This window comes from Aquarana catesbeiana, linkage group LG04, assembly GCF_042186555.1.
Source record: "Aquarana catesbeiana isolate 2022-GZ linkage group LG04, ASM4218655v1, whole genome shotgun sequence".
In the NCBI taxonomy this organism is placed as follows: Eukaryota; Metazoa; Chordata; class Amphibia; order Anura; family Ranidae; genus Aquarana; species Aquarana catesbeiana.
The window spans coordinates 145179292-145197279 of record NC_133327.1 but is presented as its reverse complement, the minus strand read 5'-3'; the positions used below and the strand labels follow the sequence as shown (position 1 = coordinate 145197279).

At 40.7% G+C, this 17988-nt stretch overlaps 1 protein-coding gene across 2 annotated transcripts; it reads left to right on the top strand.

Annotated features, from left to right (window-relative positions):
• The first annotated feature begins 902 nt into the window (after positions 1–902).
• ADIPOQ (adiponectin, C1Q and collagen domain containing) lies at positions 903–17265 on the top strand. 2 transcript variants are annotated; one of them, XM_073625841.1, is made up of 4 exons: positions 907–1019; positions 9153–9207; positions 9300–9505; positions 14831–17265. In XM_073625841.1, the coding sequence occupies exons 1-4, from the start codon at positions 944–946 to the stop codon at positions 15343–15345; spliced, it is 852 nt and encodes a 283-aa protein (XP_073481942.1). In that variant the 5' UTR covers positions 907–943; the 3' UTR covers positions 15346–17265. The 2 variants fall into 2 exon arrangements, with proteins under 2 accessions (XP_073481943.1, XP_073481942.1); XM_073625842.1 differs by lacking the exon at positions 9153–9207 and having other exon boundaries at positions 903–1019; positions 14831–17253.
• Positions 17266–17988: the final 723 nt, after the last annotated feature.

Genomic DNA, 17988 nt, shown 5'->3' with positions numbered 1-17988 from the left:
GGCTCTAATCACGTGCTTCATAAAAAACAAACCCCCATTGGAATTCATGCATCCGGCGTCCTACATGGGGGCCGGAGGCATGGATGGGCCACCCCTGATCGAGATGTTCCATAGGCATGGGGAACTATGATTCCATGGTATACACATTTCTGGGATCACGATCACTTTGTACTTGTGCATGCGACACCTCTAAGCACAATGTAATGATTTATTACTGCTTTTATTGATTTGCTTTAGTCAATCAGCCCCAATGAATAGGCACACTAGCTAATCCCAATAAATTTCAAAAAAGGGAGAAGTTTATTGTGTTTCAAGTACCTTACAATGTTCAGAACAAAGAAAGGTTAGATTAGAAATGTGTCAAAATCAAGTTAAAATGCCTGTGTGCACATGCCCTACAAAGAAACTGGAAATGTATTTTTAATATAGTTTTACATATGTATATGCTGTACACCCATATAAATACAATTTTAAATACATATTTTCAAAGTTGCCCAAAAAAAACTATTTAGGTAAAGCCCTACCCTTTAGCAGTGTGGCTCAATACATGATGTAGAACACATTTTAGCGTTCAATAGAAAATGTATTTGTCTGTGAAATAGGTGAAGTCAGTTACTATCAGTTAGTAGTAATTGATGAGAGTGCATGTGTATGTGTTATTTAAATGTTTTAATTGTATTCATAGGAATACACACACACGTGTATGTACTGTATATAGTTAGTCTTTAAGGCACACTTGTTACAGTGTGAAATGCAAGAATAAAGCAATTTATCAAAAGTGACTGATGTTTTATATTTTTCCAGTTTTTTCAAAGAGCATGAGATTACTTGTGTTCCTTAAACTGCTCCCACTAGCCACAAGGAATTCCTGATCTAAATACTGACCTTTAAATAATCTCCCTCCACAGTAATGCAGAGAATTAATTTTAACTGACAGTAACACATGCTCCGTATAGAATGGAACGCGGTTAGAAGTCCATTGCACAGGAGACAGAACACTGGGCACGAATATTCATCGGGTAAGACTTATCATTTCCACATATCTCGCGATCTGTAATGTGTTACATGTTTTATAAGAACTGTGAGATATTATTTTAAAGTACAAACGTGTTCTGTGTATTTATGAGTATTTAATATAGGGGTTGATGTTTAATACACAGGACACGACCTATATGCAGTTTGCATGTTCACCTTGTGATTGCATGAGTTTGCTCTGTGTACTTTAGTTTCTTCCCACACTCCAAAGACATGCTGGTAGGTTAATTGGCTCCTGTATAAATTGTCCCTAGTATGTGTATATATACATATCAGATAGGGTCTATTGATTGTAGGCTCCTTGAGGGCAGGGACTGATGTGAATGTACAATAAGTAAAGTGCTGTCTAAATTGGTGTCACTATATTAACACCAGTAACAAATAAATAAAATAAAATATGCTGGTACAATTGCTAAAGAGGAATTAAAGTCAAAAGTCTAAAAAACGCTGGCAGGTAGGATTTTTCTCAAAGAATAGCTTCCCAGCCTTATAAGCAGTAATGTACACTGAGCCACGCATGCACAGCTCAGAATACATTTACGGCACCAGTCTGTGCCATGATGAAATGATTCTTGTGCTCATGTGTGGGAGTGACGTTATTGCAGCCGCTCATTAACGCGGCTGGATAGAGCGAACCTGGAAGGAAGATCAGCAGAAGATAGAAGCACCTAGGACAGCGGCTTCGTTTGACAGGTAAGTCTGCTATATTGTGCTAATATGCAGGGTATACTAGCACATTATGGCATAAACCTCCTGGAGGGGAGGGGGGGCATTAAAAAAAAGTGTCAAGGTAATTTTATCAGAGTGACTGCAGTGAGTAGAGGCTATGTAGGTCCATATGACATTCAAAATTCTTTAATGCCGACAGCTGCAAAAATATTTTTTTCCGGGGTTGAAGCATGCTACAAACAATGTTTTATCTTGGAAACATGCCCATAAAAAAAGGTAGCAACAGGTAAACATGTTTTCACTTTAAGTATTGATATAAAGGAGCAGTACACGTCTTGTAAGACTAATTTAGCAACCGATGCATTTATAGGGGGGACACTTTCACCATGTAGACCACCACCTACACAGTTAGTATCCAATACATAAATCACAAAAAACAGAGCATAATTGTCAAAATATAGAGAGAAATGCGGTGGAATTATAACGGTGCCAACAGATAATAATGGAAACCAAAATTACTTAAAAATAAGATTTTTTTATAAACATGATTAAAAGCCAATCAAAACAGATCATTGTATTTCATTAAACATCTCTATTACGTGGTCATATAGATGGATTTTCAGTTGTATAGAAGTTATGTGTTCGTATGATATCCCAACATGTTTCGCCTGTTAGGCTTCATCAGGGAATTAACGAACCAACCAGAAGACACGAAGGACAATGCAGACGAATACAAGAAAAGTATCAAAAAACATATATATATATATATATATATATATATATATACATTAAATAACTAAGGAAAAGCACATATAACTCATTTGCCACTGTCCACCCATTCCAGAGCTTACCACCAAGACCAGGCTAACAAACAAAGGAAATAGATTATACGGGTAAAGTCCTAGTCATAGGGCCTTGTTAAAAAGTAGATTATTAAAGCTCCAGGTTGCATATAGCAAAGGTGCATAGAGGGTAGATCTAATGTGTCATTTGTAGTTATCCAATGGGATTACTTACTTGATGAAAGGTTTTTATGTCCAACTTGGATAAATGCTTGTTGCTGAGATCAAAAACAGAAACGGGAAAAAGAAGGGTAGTGTACTACATATTGGTGTCATCTCTTTAAGGCAGTAATAATAATATAATATATCTAAGGGCTTTACTAAATATTACTATTAAATGGACTTGACCATAATAGCATAAATCTGTTCCTTTACTTGATTAAGTAAATAAATATTCTCTATCATTTTTCAATTTGTTTTATAAAACCCTTCTCTTCAGAGAAGCCTACCTTACTAAAAACAACTGTTTTTTCATTTTCTCCATCAGCTTACCCCCCACGGTGATTACCTTTTTTTGTTTCCACTAGATCAGGGATGGCGAACCTTGGCACCCCAGATGTTTTGGAACTACATTTCCCATGATGCTCCACTACACTGCAGAGTGCATGAGCAAATGGGAAATGTAGTTCCAAAACCTCTGGGGTGCCAAGGTTCGCCATCACTGCACTAGATCATCCCTTCTAGATTGTAAGCTCTAACGAGCAGGGCCCTCTGATCCCTCCTGTATTGATTTGTATTGTAAGTATACTGTCTGCCCTCATGCTGTAAATCGCTGCGTAAACTGTTGGCGCTATATAAATCCTGTATAATAATAATAATAATAATAAATAGTTATTTTAGTATTTATTTTATAGACAAATACCAAAAGGTACAAAGGACTAATGTCTCACATAAAAAAAAAAAATAAAATAAAATAAAATAAAAAATAAAATTTAATAATCTCTAGAGAAAAAAGGGAATTTAATTAGATAAGAGTAGTAGTAAAAAATGAGCAGATAGCTAGATAATTAAACAAGAGTATGTTGCATCACAGTCTAGTAATCTCAAAAAGCATATAGGGGAAAGGCAGCTAGATTGGTCAGTAAGCCCAGACATATAAACTATCCCACAAGAAGAAAGTATAAATCGCACATAGTCTCACCTTGCAAACACAGAAGTACCATTTACAGGTCGCCCTCAATCTCTGGCTGCTGTAATGCCTGTAATGCATGAGATGCCTAGACATTAGTCCTTTTGTACCTTTTGGTATTTGTCTATAAAATACTGTAAATACTAAAATAACTATAAAACAAATTAAAAAAACGATAGAGAATATTTAACTACTTAATCAAGTAGGGAACAGATTTATGCTATTATAGTCAAGTCCATTTAATAGTAATCTTTAGTAACGCCCTTAGATATATTATATTCTTATTACTGCCTTAAAAAGATGACACCATTATGTAGTACACTACCCTTCTTTTTCCTTTTTCTGTTTTTGATCACAGCAACAAGCAATTTATCCAAGTTGGACATAAATTGCTTTATCTGCAGGCGCCCTCCTGTGTTCATTTAAACTGATTGTTGCAGCAGCTGTCTGGGTGGCTGGTCTCAGACGATCTTGGAGGTGAAGATGCTGGATGTGGAGGTCCTGGGCTGGTGTGGTTACACACGTTGTCTGCGGTTGTGAGGCCGGTTGGATGTACTGCCATATTCTCTGAAACGCCTTTGGAGATGGCTTATGGTAGAGAAACGAACATTCAATTCAAGGGCAACAGCTCTGGTGGACATTCCTGCAGTCAGCATGCCAATTGCACGCTCCATCAAAACCTCCCTCAAAATACCTTTCATCAAGTAAGTAGTCCCTATGGACAACTATAAATGACACATTAGATCTACCCTCTATGCACCTTTGCAATATGCAACCTGGTGCTTTAATAATCTACATTTTAACAAGGCCCCATAACTAGGATTTTACCCGTATAATCTACACTGAGCAAAATTATAAACGCAACACTTTTGTGTTTGCCCCATTTATCATAAGCTGAACACAGATCTACAACTTTTTCTATGTACACAAAAGGCCTATTTCTCTCAAATATTGTTCACAAATCTGTCTAAATCTGTGTTAGTGAGCACTTCTCCTTTGCCAAGATAACCCATCCACCTCACAGGTGTGGCATATCAAGATGCTGATTAGACAGTATGATTATTGCACAGGTGTGCCTTAGGCAGGCCACAATAAAAGGCCACTCTTCTCAAAAGAGAAGTTCTCACTAACAAAGATTTAGCCCTGGTTCACACTGGAGCATTTTGACATGCGATTTGACATGTCAAATCGCATGTCAAATTGTCGGCAATTGCCGTGAATGGCACCGTCCTAATCGTGTGCGACGCCGCATTTGCGGCGCTGCACCGATTTCAAAAAGTAGTTTCTGTACTACTTTTTGCGATTTTGGGCTGCGATTTACATTTACGTCTAATAAAAATTTCCATTATTATCTGGTGGTAGCGTTAGAATCCTACCCCATTTCTCTCTATATATTTTGGCTTTTCGGGATGAGGAGCCGGATGCACTAAAAGTGTTTGTCTAGGTCAGATAAAATATATAAAAGAGCATAATTGTGTATCAACCAGCATGGTTCCCCATATCAATAATGAATTTACATTTCAAAACCAGCATATTCAGTGTAATGTCAGCTTGACACCTACAATAAAATGCAAAACCGTAGCATTCTATTAAAATATAATTAACAATAAGATCATTTACTAAACAAAAATTAAGCTAAACATCATGCTCAGCAAAATGATTTGAATGTGATGAAGGCCCGGTTCACACTGATGCGAATACATAACGAATGCGATGCGTCAAAAACACTTTAAATTCGCATGTCATTCCTAAAGTCATTGTTTTCAATGACGGTCGTTCACATACATGCGTTGCGATTCCTCTACGAATGCGATGCGATAAAAAAAAGGGTCTTGTGCGAGTTTACTGCGTTGCGAATTTAGTCTCCATAGACATCAATGTATATCGTTCTTGAATCGCATTGATGGTTCACATATGTGCGAATTCGTCACCTACAGCTCCTCCTCCACAGAAATCGCAGTCACCTCCCAAAATGACAACTCATTCCAGTAGAATCGCAGTATATTTGCAACAAACACATAATGAATTCGCAAAGAAGATTTGCAACGCAATTGGGTCAAAATTGTGCTAAATTCACAACGCATCAGTGTGAACCGGGCCTAAAGCCCCACTGACACAAGTGACTGTTATCACCGGGAATAAAAATGAGGAGAAATATGTCATTTTCAGATCTCTCTCCACTCTTTCACAATCTGTTGTACCTTGAAACAGGTGAAGGAATTCTCCCTTGTAAGACACAGAGCGCAAACAAACAAAAACTTGGCAGGGATTTTAACCTCCCTGGCGGTATGATTATGTCAGATTTTTGATGCTGAAAGCGGTACAATGTTTCACATAGAAATTTGGCGTTTTATATTGTAGGCCTGTAATTCTTAGGAATAACAAACTTAAATCTGTCCAAATAAGATTCTAGTAAACATCCCGGGTATGATTATGTTTAAAACACGAAATCATAAATTATAATATAATGAATAACAATAAATAGTTATAACAAATAATAATATAATAACATTTATTCAATAATGTAATCAAATCAAAAACACTGAAATTTGCTCAGTTGCAGAATTGTGGCTGTCATTACTTTCAGTGTCTGATGATGAATTTCCCCGCAAATCACTATCGCTCAATTCTGCAAGTGATTCTAATTTACTATTGCTGTTTTCTAGTTGGTCTAAAACCACTTTTGATGTAGAGGGACACTTTTTGGTTGCCATGGACATTCTCCAGTTTCCAGGCAGAAAGAACAGTATATATAGTATAAAACTACATGCAGGGCACTGGACAAAGCATTAGGGACAAAAGGGAGGTGAAATAATTTGATACAGTAATGTAATCTGTAAAATTACAGTGTATTGTGTGTTTTATGTATTTTTAACTTTCTGAATTTGGTGCTGTGCTCCTACCCTGTGCGTTGCGAAGCTCACAGGGAACAGAGCCCAGCACTATGATAGATCGAGCAGAGGACACGACTCGCGCGCACACACAGCGGGGAGACATCGCAGGATCCTGGGGACAAGGTAAGTAACTTTGCCTGGATCCTGCGATGCGATCCCGAGTGTGGCTCGGGGTTACCGCTTTTGGCATGGAAAATTCATCCCGAGCCACACTCGGGACTACCGCCAGGGAGGCTAATCATTCCTAATGTATCGCTTAACCCCAAGATTTGGGGGTTTAAATATACTTTAACCACTTGCTGCCCGCCCGCCGTCATATGACGGCGGGACGGTGCAGCTGTTGTTCTGGGCCGCCGTCATGTGACGGCGGGACGGTGCAGCTGTTGTTCTGGGCCGCCGTCATATGACGGTGCAGCCTTCCAGGCAGCCCAGGGGGCGCGCGTGCGCCGCCGGCGGCACGCTCATGCGCCCGCCGCATCGTTCGAGTCCCGGTGCACGTGCCAGGCGGCTGCGATGTCCGCCGGGCACCCGCGATTGCCCGGTAACCGAGCAGGACCGTGGATCTCTGTGTGTAAACACAGAGATCCATGTCCTGTCAGATGGGAGGAGACCGATGGTGTGTTCCTTGTACAGAGGAACACCGATCGGTCTCCTCCCCTTGTGAGTCCCCTCCCCCCACAGTTAGAATCACTCCCTAGCAACATGATTAACCCTACAGCGCCCCCTTCTGATTAACCCCTTCATTGCAAGTCACATTTATACAGTAATCAATGCATTTTTATAGCACGGATCGCTGTATAAATGTGAATGGTCCCAAAAATGTGCCAAAATTGTCCGATATGTCTGCCGCAATATCGCAGTACCAGTAAAAATCGCAGATCGCCACCATTACTAGTAAAAAAATAATAATAATAAAAATGCTATAAATCTATCCCCTTTGTAGACGCTATAACTTTTGTGCAAACTAATCAATATACGCTTATTGCGATATTGTTTACCAAAAATATGTAGAAGAATACGTATCGGCCTAAACTGAGGAAAAAAATAAAAAAAAAAAAAAAAAAATTGGATATTTATTATAGCAAAAAGTAAAAAATATTGTGTTTTTTTTTTTTTTTTTTCAAACTTGCCACTTTTGTTTTGTTTATAGCACAAGAAATAAAAACCACAGGGGTGATCAAATACCACCAAAAGAAAGCTCTATTAGTGGGGAAAAAATGATAAAAATTTCATTTGGGTACAGTGTTGTATGACCGCGCAATTGTTATTCAAAGTGCGACAGCGCTGAAAGCTGAAAATTGGCTTGGGCAGGAAGGGGGTGAAAATGCCCTGTATGGAAGTGGTTAAGAAGCTGCACATATAATACATAAAGACTGCATATGTGCAAAAGTCCTGATGGTGTTGGGAAACTAGTCATTAAAGGATGAGTTTTGGAATATGTTACATGCTCCACCTGTATTTAAGGTGGAACACGTAATACCCCAGATAGCAAGCAATTGAGCTGCGAGTTTAAAAATGACTTGCTAAGCTATTGCTAGACCTGCCAGGCTTTACAAGTTCATTGCACAATTGCAGTAAGTCTGCATTGCATGATTCCAAATCAACTTTATTTTCAAACATTCTGCAAGTCTGCTGCAAGTTCTGGTTCAGTTATGTTGTGCAATGGCCATCCCACCACAGGGGTCACTGTGGCTGAACTTTCATGCTGTATACTTGCAGAGCTCTTGCTGTAGATTCACCACTGCAACTTTGCTCTTGCTAGAGCCTTGCCACACAAATTTGCTACAGATTGGAAAAGTGGAAACTAGAGCTTGTGCTTCATGTGTTCTGCAAGTATACAACTTACCAGTGAAAATGTGCAGCAAGTTAGCAGACTTACAATTCAACACTGCCACAAATTTGTGGCAAGTTATCCTTGCAATCTGTGAGGTTCCAGCTCCTGCTTTTACCCCAGATCCCCTCTCTGTGTGACAGCGGGCAGGGGTTCTTCTTCTCGCACCCGCTGTCACAATTTAAAAACAGCGCAACCGTGCAGGATCCCGCCCACATGGCCACATCGTTCATTCACAGTTTCCTTTGAATGAATGCACTACAAGTACCATCATCCACCATGGCAGATGGCCTGTAGTTCTGAATGGAGTGGGCCGCGCTCTGGATCAGTAGCTAACACAAGTGTATGGACTTTCTCCATGAGATTCTCTCAAAAAACTTTTAAACAAAAAACCTTTTTTTGATCTATGTTTGTGTGTGTTTGCCTTTGCACCTACTACCCAGTTTAATTGTAGTTCTGAATGAACTGTGAGGGCACTTGCCAGCAATTGCAATAAGCTAATTTCCTTTGATATGGGTTTCCTTTAAAGAAAGCCAGTCACCACCCCATGCCTACTGAAATAAAACCACACAAGATACATTTCTCACATAATCTTCTGCCTGGCTGCCTTCTTTGGGGTAATTGTTTTGCCCCACCATGCTTTCCTGGCCCTAATGTCAAAGTCCTGGCAGCAGCCATAGAAGCCTCATGCAATCTGCAAAGACTGTTATAGGGTCAGTGCATCCAAAATTGATTCATGTTTTTTTTGGTAGATGGTATAGGGATAAGTCACCTATTGGGTTTGTATAATCCTCATGTCCTCTCCAGGTAAGATATCTGCTCACCTGACTTCACCTACAATCGACATAATATGTTTATGTGATCTTTAACACTATTCTTAATCCTCCATTGTGATACAGGACAATGCTGCTTCTACATTCTGTGTGTGCTTTGCTTCTGTTGGCACCACGGTATTCTTCAGCTGAAGATGACCCAACAGAACCTCAGCGGAATCCCTGTGCCAACTGGATGGGTGGAGCACCTGGTTATCCAGGACACAATGGACTGCCAGGAAGGGATGGTAAAGAAGGGAAGGATGGAGAAAAAGGTGAAAGAGGACAGCCAGGTTAGTGCTGGTTTTAGTACAGGAATGGGGTGTTTAAAAAAAATTATGTGCATCGAATTGTGTATGGTGTGTACAGTGCCTTGAAAAAGTATTCATACCCCTTGAAATTTCCCACATTTTGTAATGTTACAACCAAAAACTTAAATGTATTTTATTGGGATTTAATGTGATAAACCAACACAAAGTGGCACATAATTGTGAAGTGGAAGGAAAATGATAAATGGTTTTCAATTTTTTTTTTTACAAATAAATATCTGAAAAGTGTGGGGTGCACTTGTATTCATCCCCCTTTACTCTGATACCTCTAACTAAAATCTATTGGAACCAATTGCCTTCAGAAGTCACCTAATTAATAAATAGAGTCCACATGTGTGAAATGTAATCTCAGTACAAATACAGCTGTTCTGTGATGCCCTCAGAGGTTTGTTAGAGAACATTAGTGAACAAACCGCATCATGAAGGCCAAGGAACACACCAGACAGGTCAGGGATAAAGTTGTGGAGAAGTTTAAAGCAGGGTTAGGTTATAAAAATATATCCCAAGCTTTGAACATTTCACAGAGCATTGTTAAATTCAGCATCCAGAAATGGAAAGAGTATGACACAACTGCAAACCTACCAAGACATGGCCGTCCACCTAAACTGATAGGCCGGGCAAGGAGAGCACTAATCAGAGAATCAGCCAAGAGGTCCATGGTAACTCTGGAAGAGCTGCAGAGATCTACAGCTCAGGTGGGAGAATTTGTCCACAGGACAACTATTAGTCGTGCACTCCACAAATCTGGTCTTTATGGAAGAGTGGCAAGATGAAAGCCATTGTTGAAAGAAAGTCATAAGAAATTCAGTTTGCAAGAAGCCATAACGTGACACAAACGTGAAAGAAGGTGCTCCGGTCAGATGAGACCAAAATTGAACTTTTTGGCCTAAAAGCAAAACGCTATGTGTGGCGGAATACTAATACTGCACATCACCCTGAACACACCATCCCCACCTTGAAACATGGTGGTGGCAGCATCATGTTGTCGGTATGCTTTCATCAGCAGGGACAGAGAAGCTGATCAGAGTTGATGGGGAAGATGGATAGAGTGAAATATAGGGCAATCTTAGAAGAAAACCTGTTAAGAGTCTGCAAAAGACTTGAGACTGGGGTAAAGATTCACCTTCCAGCAGGACAACGACCCTAAACATACAGCCAGAGCTACAATGGAATGGTTTAGATTAAAGCATATTCATGTGTTAGAATGGCCCAGTCAAAGTCCAGACCTAATTCCAATTGAGAATCGGTGGCAAGACTTGAAAATTGCTGTTCATAGACGCTTTCCATCTAATCTGACAGAGCTTGGGCTATTTTGAAAAGAGGAATGGGCAAAAATGTCACTCTCTAGATGTGCAAAGCTGGTAGAGACATCCCCCAAAAAGACTTGCAGCTGTAATTGCAGTGAAAGGTGGTTCTACAAAGTACTGACTCAAGGAGGCTGAATACAAATGCACACCACACTTTTCACATATTTATTTGTAAAAAAAAAATGAAAACCATTTATCATTTTCCTTCCACTTCACAAATGTGTGACACTTTGTGTTGGTCAATCACATAAAATCCCAATAAAATATATTTGTTTTTGGTTCCAACATGACAAAATGTGGAAAATTTCAAGGGGTATGAATACTTTTTCAAGGCACCGTATGTGTGGCTGTGCATGCACACAGATATATGTAATAGATACTGTAGCTTAGCGTAACAGCCTAACCAATTGTCAGACAAACTGAAAACTTAGTAAAACATATTCTATGTGAATGCATATCACAGAGGAATCACAACTCATAATAATAATAATAATTAATAATAATAAGCTGCAATTACTCACAACCACTGTAGTTTACTTTTTGGAAAATAGTATGGTTATCCTGATAATGTATACATTCCCCAGAAGTAGCAGACCCCCAAATAAAGCAAAGCATCATTGAGTGATGCAGAATGGCTTCAAGGCACTAAAGCTTACTAAAAGCTTTGTCTACATACAAATTATTCTAGCCAAAGTGCCTATCCTATGTATATTTGATCATAATGACCAGAGGAGCCTAAACCCCCTTTCTCCAAAATGTGCCTTGTTGTAGCCTCTGTCTTGGCTACCCCATTCATGTGCCCCATTGTAATGGCAAGCTAAACCTAACTATTTGGAAAATATATGTGTGCTGCTTTACAAGGAATGTAAAGCGGTTTGATCCATATTTTAAATATTTATTATGGACAGGACAAAAATCTATTATAAAAGATAGATAGATAGATAGATAGATATCACTGGCCACTTTATTAGGTACACCTTGCTAGTACCGGGTTGGACCCACTTTTACCTTCAGAACTGCCTTAATTCTTCGTGGCATAGATTCAGCAAGGTTTTGGAAACATTCCTCAGAGATTTTGGTCCATATTGACATGATAGCATCACGCAGTTGGCTGCAGATTTGTTGGTTTCACATCCATATTGCGAATCTCCCCTTCTGCCACATCCCAAAGGTGCTCTATTGGATTGATATTTGGTGATTGTGGAGGCCATTGGTGTACAGTGAACTCATTGGGGTTGATTTACTAAAGGCAGATAAACTGTGCACATTGCAATTGCAGTTGCTCCAGAGTTTAGTAAATGAGAGGAAGCTCTGCTGACTTCCATCATCCAATCATGTGCAAGCCTTTTTTTTTTTTTTTTGCTTTTTTTTTTCTAGCATGTGATTGGGTATTCTTTGCAAAGTGAAGCTTCACCTCATTTACAAAGCTCTGGAGCAACTGCGCTTGCAAAGTGCACAGTCTATTTGACTTTAGTAAATCAACCCCAACGCCCTGTTCTTGAAACCAGTGGTGAGATGATTTGAGCTTTGTGACATGGTGCATTATCCTGCTGGAAGTAGTCATCAGAAGATGGGTACACTGTAGTCATAAAGGGATGGACATGGTCAGCAACACTACTTAATTAGGACATGGCGTTTAATTGATGCTCAGTTGGTACTAAGGGGCCCAAAGTGTGCCAAGAAAATATCCCCCACAACATTATACCACCAGCCTGAACTGTTTACACAAGGCAAGATGGATCCATTCTTTCATGTTGTTTACACCAAACTCTCATCCTAACATCTGTATGTCACAGCTGAAATCAAGACTCATCGGACCAGGCCACATTTTTCCAATCTTCTATTGTCCAAGTTTGGTGAGCCTGTGCGAATTGTAGCCTCAGTTTTCTGTTCTTAGCTGACAGTGGCACCCGGTGTGGTCTTCTTCTGCTGTAGCCCATCTGCTTCAAAGTTCAATGTGTTGTGCATTCAGAGATAGTATTGTGCATACCTTGGTTGTAACGAGTGTTTTTTTGAGTTACTGTTGCCTTTCTATCATCTCGAACCAGTCTGCCCATTCTCCCCTGACCTGTGACATCAACAAGGCATTTTCATCCAGAGAACTGACACTCACTGGATATTTTCTCTTTTTCGGACCATTCTCTGTAAACCCTAGAGATGGTTGTGCGTGAAAATCCCAGTAGATCGTCAATTTTCGAAATACTCAGACCAGCCCGTCTGGCACCAACAACCATGCCGCATTCAAAGTCATTTAAAGCCCTTTTCTTCCCCATTCTGATGCTTGGTTTGAAATTCAGCAAGTTGTCTTCACCACATCTAGATGCCTAAATGCATTGAATTGCTGCCATGTGACTGGCTAATTAGCAATTTGTGTTACAAAGCAAGTAAACAGGCGTTCTTAATAAAGTGTCCGGTGAGTGTTTGTGTGTTGGTGTGATATATATATAAAATATGAGCACTATTGAGATTTCTTTGCATATGCTATCTGCATACCATCGATTGGTGTGTGGCAAGGAAATATTATCGGGGGTACACAGGAAATCTTTTTTCTAGCCCGGGACGTACCAGCGAAAGGTTAAGGAACCTGCAGCCATTCTAGCCCGGGAGAAGCTAAAAGGCCCATTTTGACCAAGCTTAGTTGCAAGGTTGCATTGCTGAAGGTGAGAGTTCATCTGAAGGGGGCGCACTTTGTGGTGATACACTGTTTGCATACCAAAGCACTACAATGGGAGGTGGATTGAGAAGCACCTATAAAAGGATGGTGACGGCTCGTGGGATGAGCATCACAGTTACTGTGAACTGCACCGTTGTGGACTATATTCTAATTTGATTACTACATGTGTTCAAATGCACTGGTTAAGCATGGACTCAATGTTTTATTTGTGAACAAAAATTTTTGGGATCTTCGCGGAGTGACACAATTATCCACATTTTAGGTTTTGTAATATTTTATCTTTAATTTTTGTAACACGTTTATTTATTATAGAACAGCACGATTGAATATTGAAATATGAAACTGCAATTTTTTTTCAAACATTTAATTCATTTTCAGGAAAAAATATAGGGATAATTAGCTTTATTATGTGTTTTTCCTAACTGCAATCTTTTATGCAGCAATATGGCCAACTAGTCTCCTTTTCACATATACCGCTATTTCAGCTTTACTTAAAAAAGGAAGTAAACTGCGCCAATTATTTATTTTTTTAAAACCCTGCAAAGTAAAGGCATAATATGCTATTATGCATCACATAATAGCACATTATGAAATACCTTCTTAGAACGAAGCCCTGCATTGCTGCGCTGTGAACAGACGCTTCCATCTTCACCTGGTCTTCCTTCCGGGTTCGTATCCTCTGGCCGTCTGATTGGCTGTGCCACGATGACATCACTCTCACGCATGCGCACAGGAGTCACTGACCGCGGCATGGAGCTCTGAAGGGATGGCCCGGGTATACCGTCCCTTCAGAGCACGTGTGCCAGTGACATCACCAGTTGCATTAAGTGTGAATATCTCCTAAACTGGGAAAGTTTAGGAGATATTCATAATACATACAGGTAAGCCTTATTATAGACTTACCTTTATTTACTAGTCTACAAAATGGGCTTACATCCACTTTAAAAAAGTGCCTTGTTTATTTCACTCAGCAAACTATTAAGTGGCATATTTTGCTCCGGGAAAAAAAAAAAAAAGCTGCAAAGCGAGCTTCATTTGCAGTGCTATCTCTTTAGCTAACCCATACTGTTTTGGGAATTTTTTGTCATGCATTAAATGTTCACTTGTAAAATAAAGGATGCACAGAAATCATAAAAGCACATAAAAGGTTAAAAAAACTATAATACTAAACAAAAAAAATTAAAATAAAGTTGACCCAGTACCAATATAGTTTCCCTTTTAAAAAGAACAGAAGTAAAATGTAAGGTATTCTATCTGTCATTTACAAAGTTATATTTACAATAGTAATATGAATATCAATATTTTTAGGTGTTCCTGGGCAAAAAGGAGAAGCTGGAGAGCACGGACCCCCAGGAGCAGAGGGCCCGCGGGGATTTCCAGGAGCCCGAGGGGAGATGGGGGAGAGCCCATTCTTACAACGTTCAGCTTTTAGTATGGGACTAACTGGCAGAGTTCCCACCCCAAATGTTCCTATCCGCTTCACCAAAGTCTTTTACAATGAGCAACGCCATTATGATGACAGCACAGGCAAGTTCAGCTGCCATGTTAAGGGCCTTTACTTGTTCACCTATCATCTGACTGTTTATATTAAGGATGTCAAGGTTGGGCTTTACAAGAATAGCAAGCCCATCATGTTCACCTTTGACCAGTTTCAGTCCAACAACGTAGACCAGGCTTCTGGCACCATCTTATTGCACCTGGATGTTGGAGATGAGGTTTGGCTGCAGGTTTATGGGGATGAATTTGGAGGCATCTATGGAGATAATCTCAATGACTCTTCTTTTTCAGGAATTCTGCTGTATCCAAGCCAGACCTCCAACTGATTCTCCTCTATTGTTAAATGACCATGGGCTTTTTTTCTCAGCATGAACTGATTGTAAAGTCCCAGATTACCTAGAACTATCACAGAATTACAAAGTCAAATTGCTCTAAATGCGTCTTCTTAATTTCTTAAATACCAGGAAAAACCCCCCACTTTGCATACAAAACTGCTTGTGGCAAACGTAAAAATGTGCATAAGTGTTTGGCTTTAATTTTTAAACATGCTTCCCATTTCTTTGCAATGAAAGAACAAACACTCGGGCTGCATTCACACTAGTGCGAATTGAATGCGGGTTTCACCGCATCCAATTCGCATGAAGAGATTGTGGCCGGCTCTCTATGGAGCCGATTCACATATCTCTGTTGTGGCTGCGGAGTCCTGTGTGTATTTGGCCCCATTTCAGGGCTGAATTCATGCAAACATTCGGCCCTGATTCATTCCTAAAACGGAGAATAGGGACGCACCGGACCCCTGCTGTGAACCGCATCCAGCAGCAATGTGAACCCAGCCTGAAACACAGGAAAACACATAATACCAGCATCGAAAGCAATTACATAGTGGTTTTTAATTCTATTCCACTCAGAATGTGCATCAGATTTTTCATTATTATTCAGAGGAAAATTCAACCACATTCAATCAATTCTGCAAAAAGTAAAAGTCAGCATTAAAGGCTAAGTTCACCTTCTTTTTTTCTAAATTCCAGCTCTCCTATGTACCAATATAGCATTATTGTGCATCTTTTGCTCTTTTATGGCTGTTTTAAAACAGTGCTCGACTATTTCTGCCTTACTTCCTGGACAGACTTTAGGACACAGGGAGGAATTGACCAGCTGAGGGTAGATGATGCAGGGTGTGTGGTAATGAGATCAGTTGGTCAACTCCTTCCTGTGTCATGACAAAGTCTGTTCAGGAAGCAAGGCAGAAGTAATCGAGCAGGGCTTTGAAACATCCATAAAAACAGTGAGGTAAACGTGTGTAGAATAAATGGAAAGCTGTTTTATTTTTGCAAAAGAAGTACATTAATGCTATATTGATACACAGGGGGGCTGGAATTTAGAAAAGAAAAAAAAGTGAACTTATCCTTTTAAAAGTCTTTGTAGCTGCTGACTTTTAGTATACAGACACTCACCTGTCTAGGGATCCAGTGTCATCATCACCCAAGCTGGTTCTTCACCGGTCTCATAGTTGCCAACATTGTCAAAAAATGTATAGACGCTTTTTTGTCGGTAGGCGGAGTCTTATTATAATTAGGGGGCAGGGCATTAATTTTAGGTGTGCTGTAGCGGGGAAGAGAACACTGTGGCGCGTCGCAGTGAAAAGTGGGTGTGGTTTAAACTTAATGGTGGGTGTGGCTTGAAAGGGTGTGGCTCAAAGAGGGTGTGATTCAAGTCTGAGATGAATAAGGGATAGAAGAAGAAAGAAATGGGGAGGGAAGGAAAGAGGGATGGAGGTACAGCAGGCCCAGATCCTACACCGCAATAGAAATATGTACACCTCCTTACATCAGGTGTCCCCAGCAGAGTCCCTCCTTACACCAGGTGTCCCCAGTTATCAGTGGCATCACTAGAGTTGGTGTCACCCGGCGTGGAAAAACATGGTGTCACCCTCCCATCCACTATAGTCCTCCCTCAATACAGAGACCCATCCTGCACTATAGATCCCCCTCCCGCAGTGCAGACCCCCTCCCACAGTCTAGACCCCCAATCAGTATAGACCCCCCTCCATCAGTACAGATCCCCCTCAAAATAAACCACCCCCCCTCAGTACAGACCCTCCCTGGACAAACCACCCCGCCCTCACATCAGTACAGACCCCCCCCCAGGACAAACCACCCCCCCTCCTCGAACAGTACAGACTCCCCAGTACAAACCACACCCCCATCAGTACAGAACCCCCAGGACAGCCCACCCCCTCCATCTGTACCGACCCCCGCAGGACAACACCCCCCCTCCATCTGTACCGACCCACCAGGTCAAACCACCCCTCATCAGTACAGACCCCCCAGGAAAAACCACCCCACCATATGTACAGACCCCCTAGGACAACTCACCCCCCCATCAGTACAGACTCCCCCCCCCCCCCCCAGGACAACCCACTCCCCTCCATGTGTACAGATGCCCCTAGGACAACCCACCCCCCAAATGTACAGACCTCCCTGGGACAACCCACCCCCCCTCAGAACAGCTCCCCCCAGGACAACCCACCCCTCTCCAAATGTACAGACCCCCCCTAGGACAACCAACTCCCCATCAGTACAGACCCCCCTAGGACAACCCACCCCCTCTATATTTACAGGGAGGAGGAGGAGGAGGAGGAGGAGTTTAAACTCTTGCCTAATAAACACACACCAGCATGGTAACCCATACCTCCCAACATTTTGAGATGGGAATGAGGGACACCTACTAGCAAATGTATGTAGGCATAGGACACACCCCCTCAAAGGAGAATTAACCAAAAAAAGGTTAAATAAATCCACAAGGGCTTTTTTTTTACCACTACTATTCCTTTATATTGTCTTTTAAAATTTACAAATGTAGCAATTTAGAAATTGGAGGAAAGGTTTAGCACTGGGAAACACTTTTTGAAAGATAAAAAGTGCATATTATATGCAACTATATAGATCAGACCAAAATGAGGGACAAAT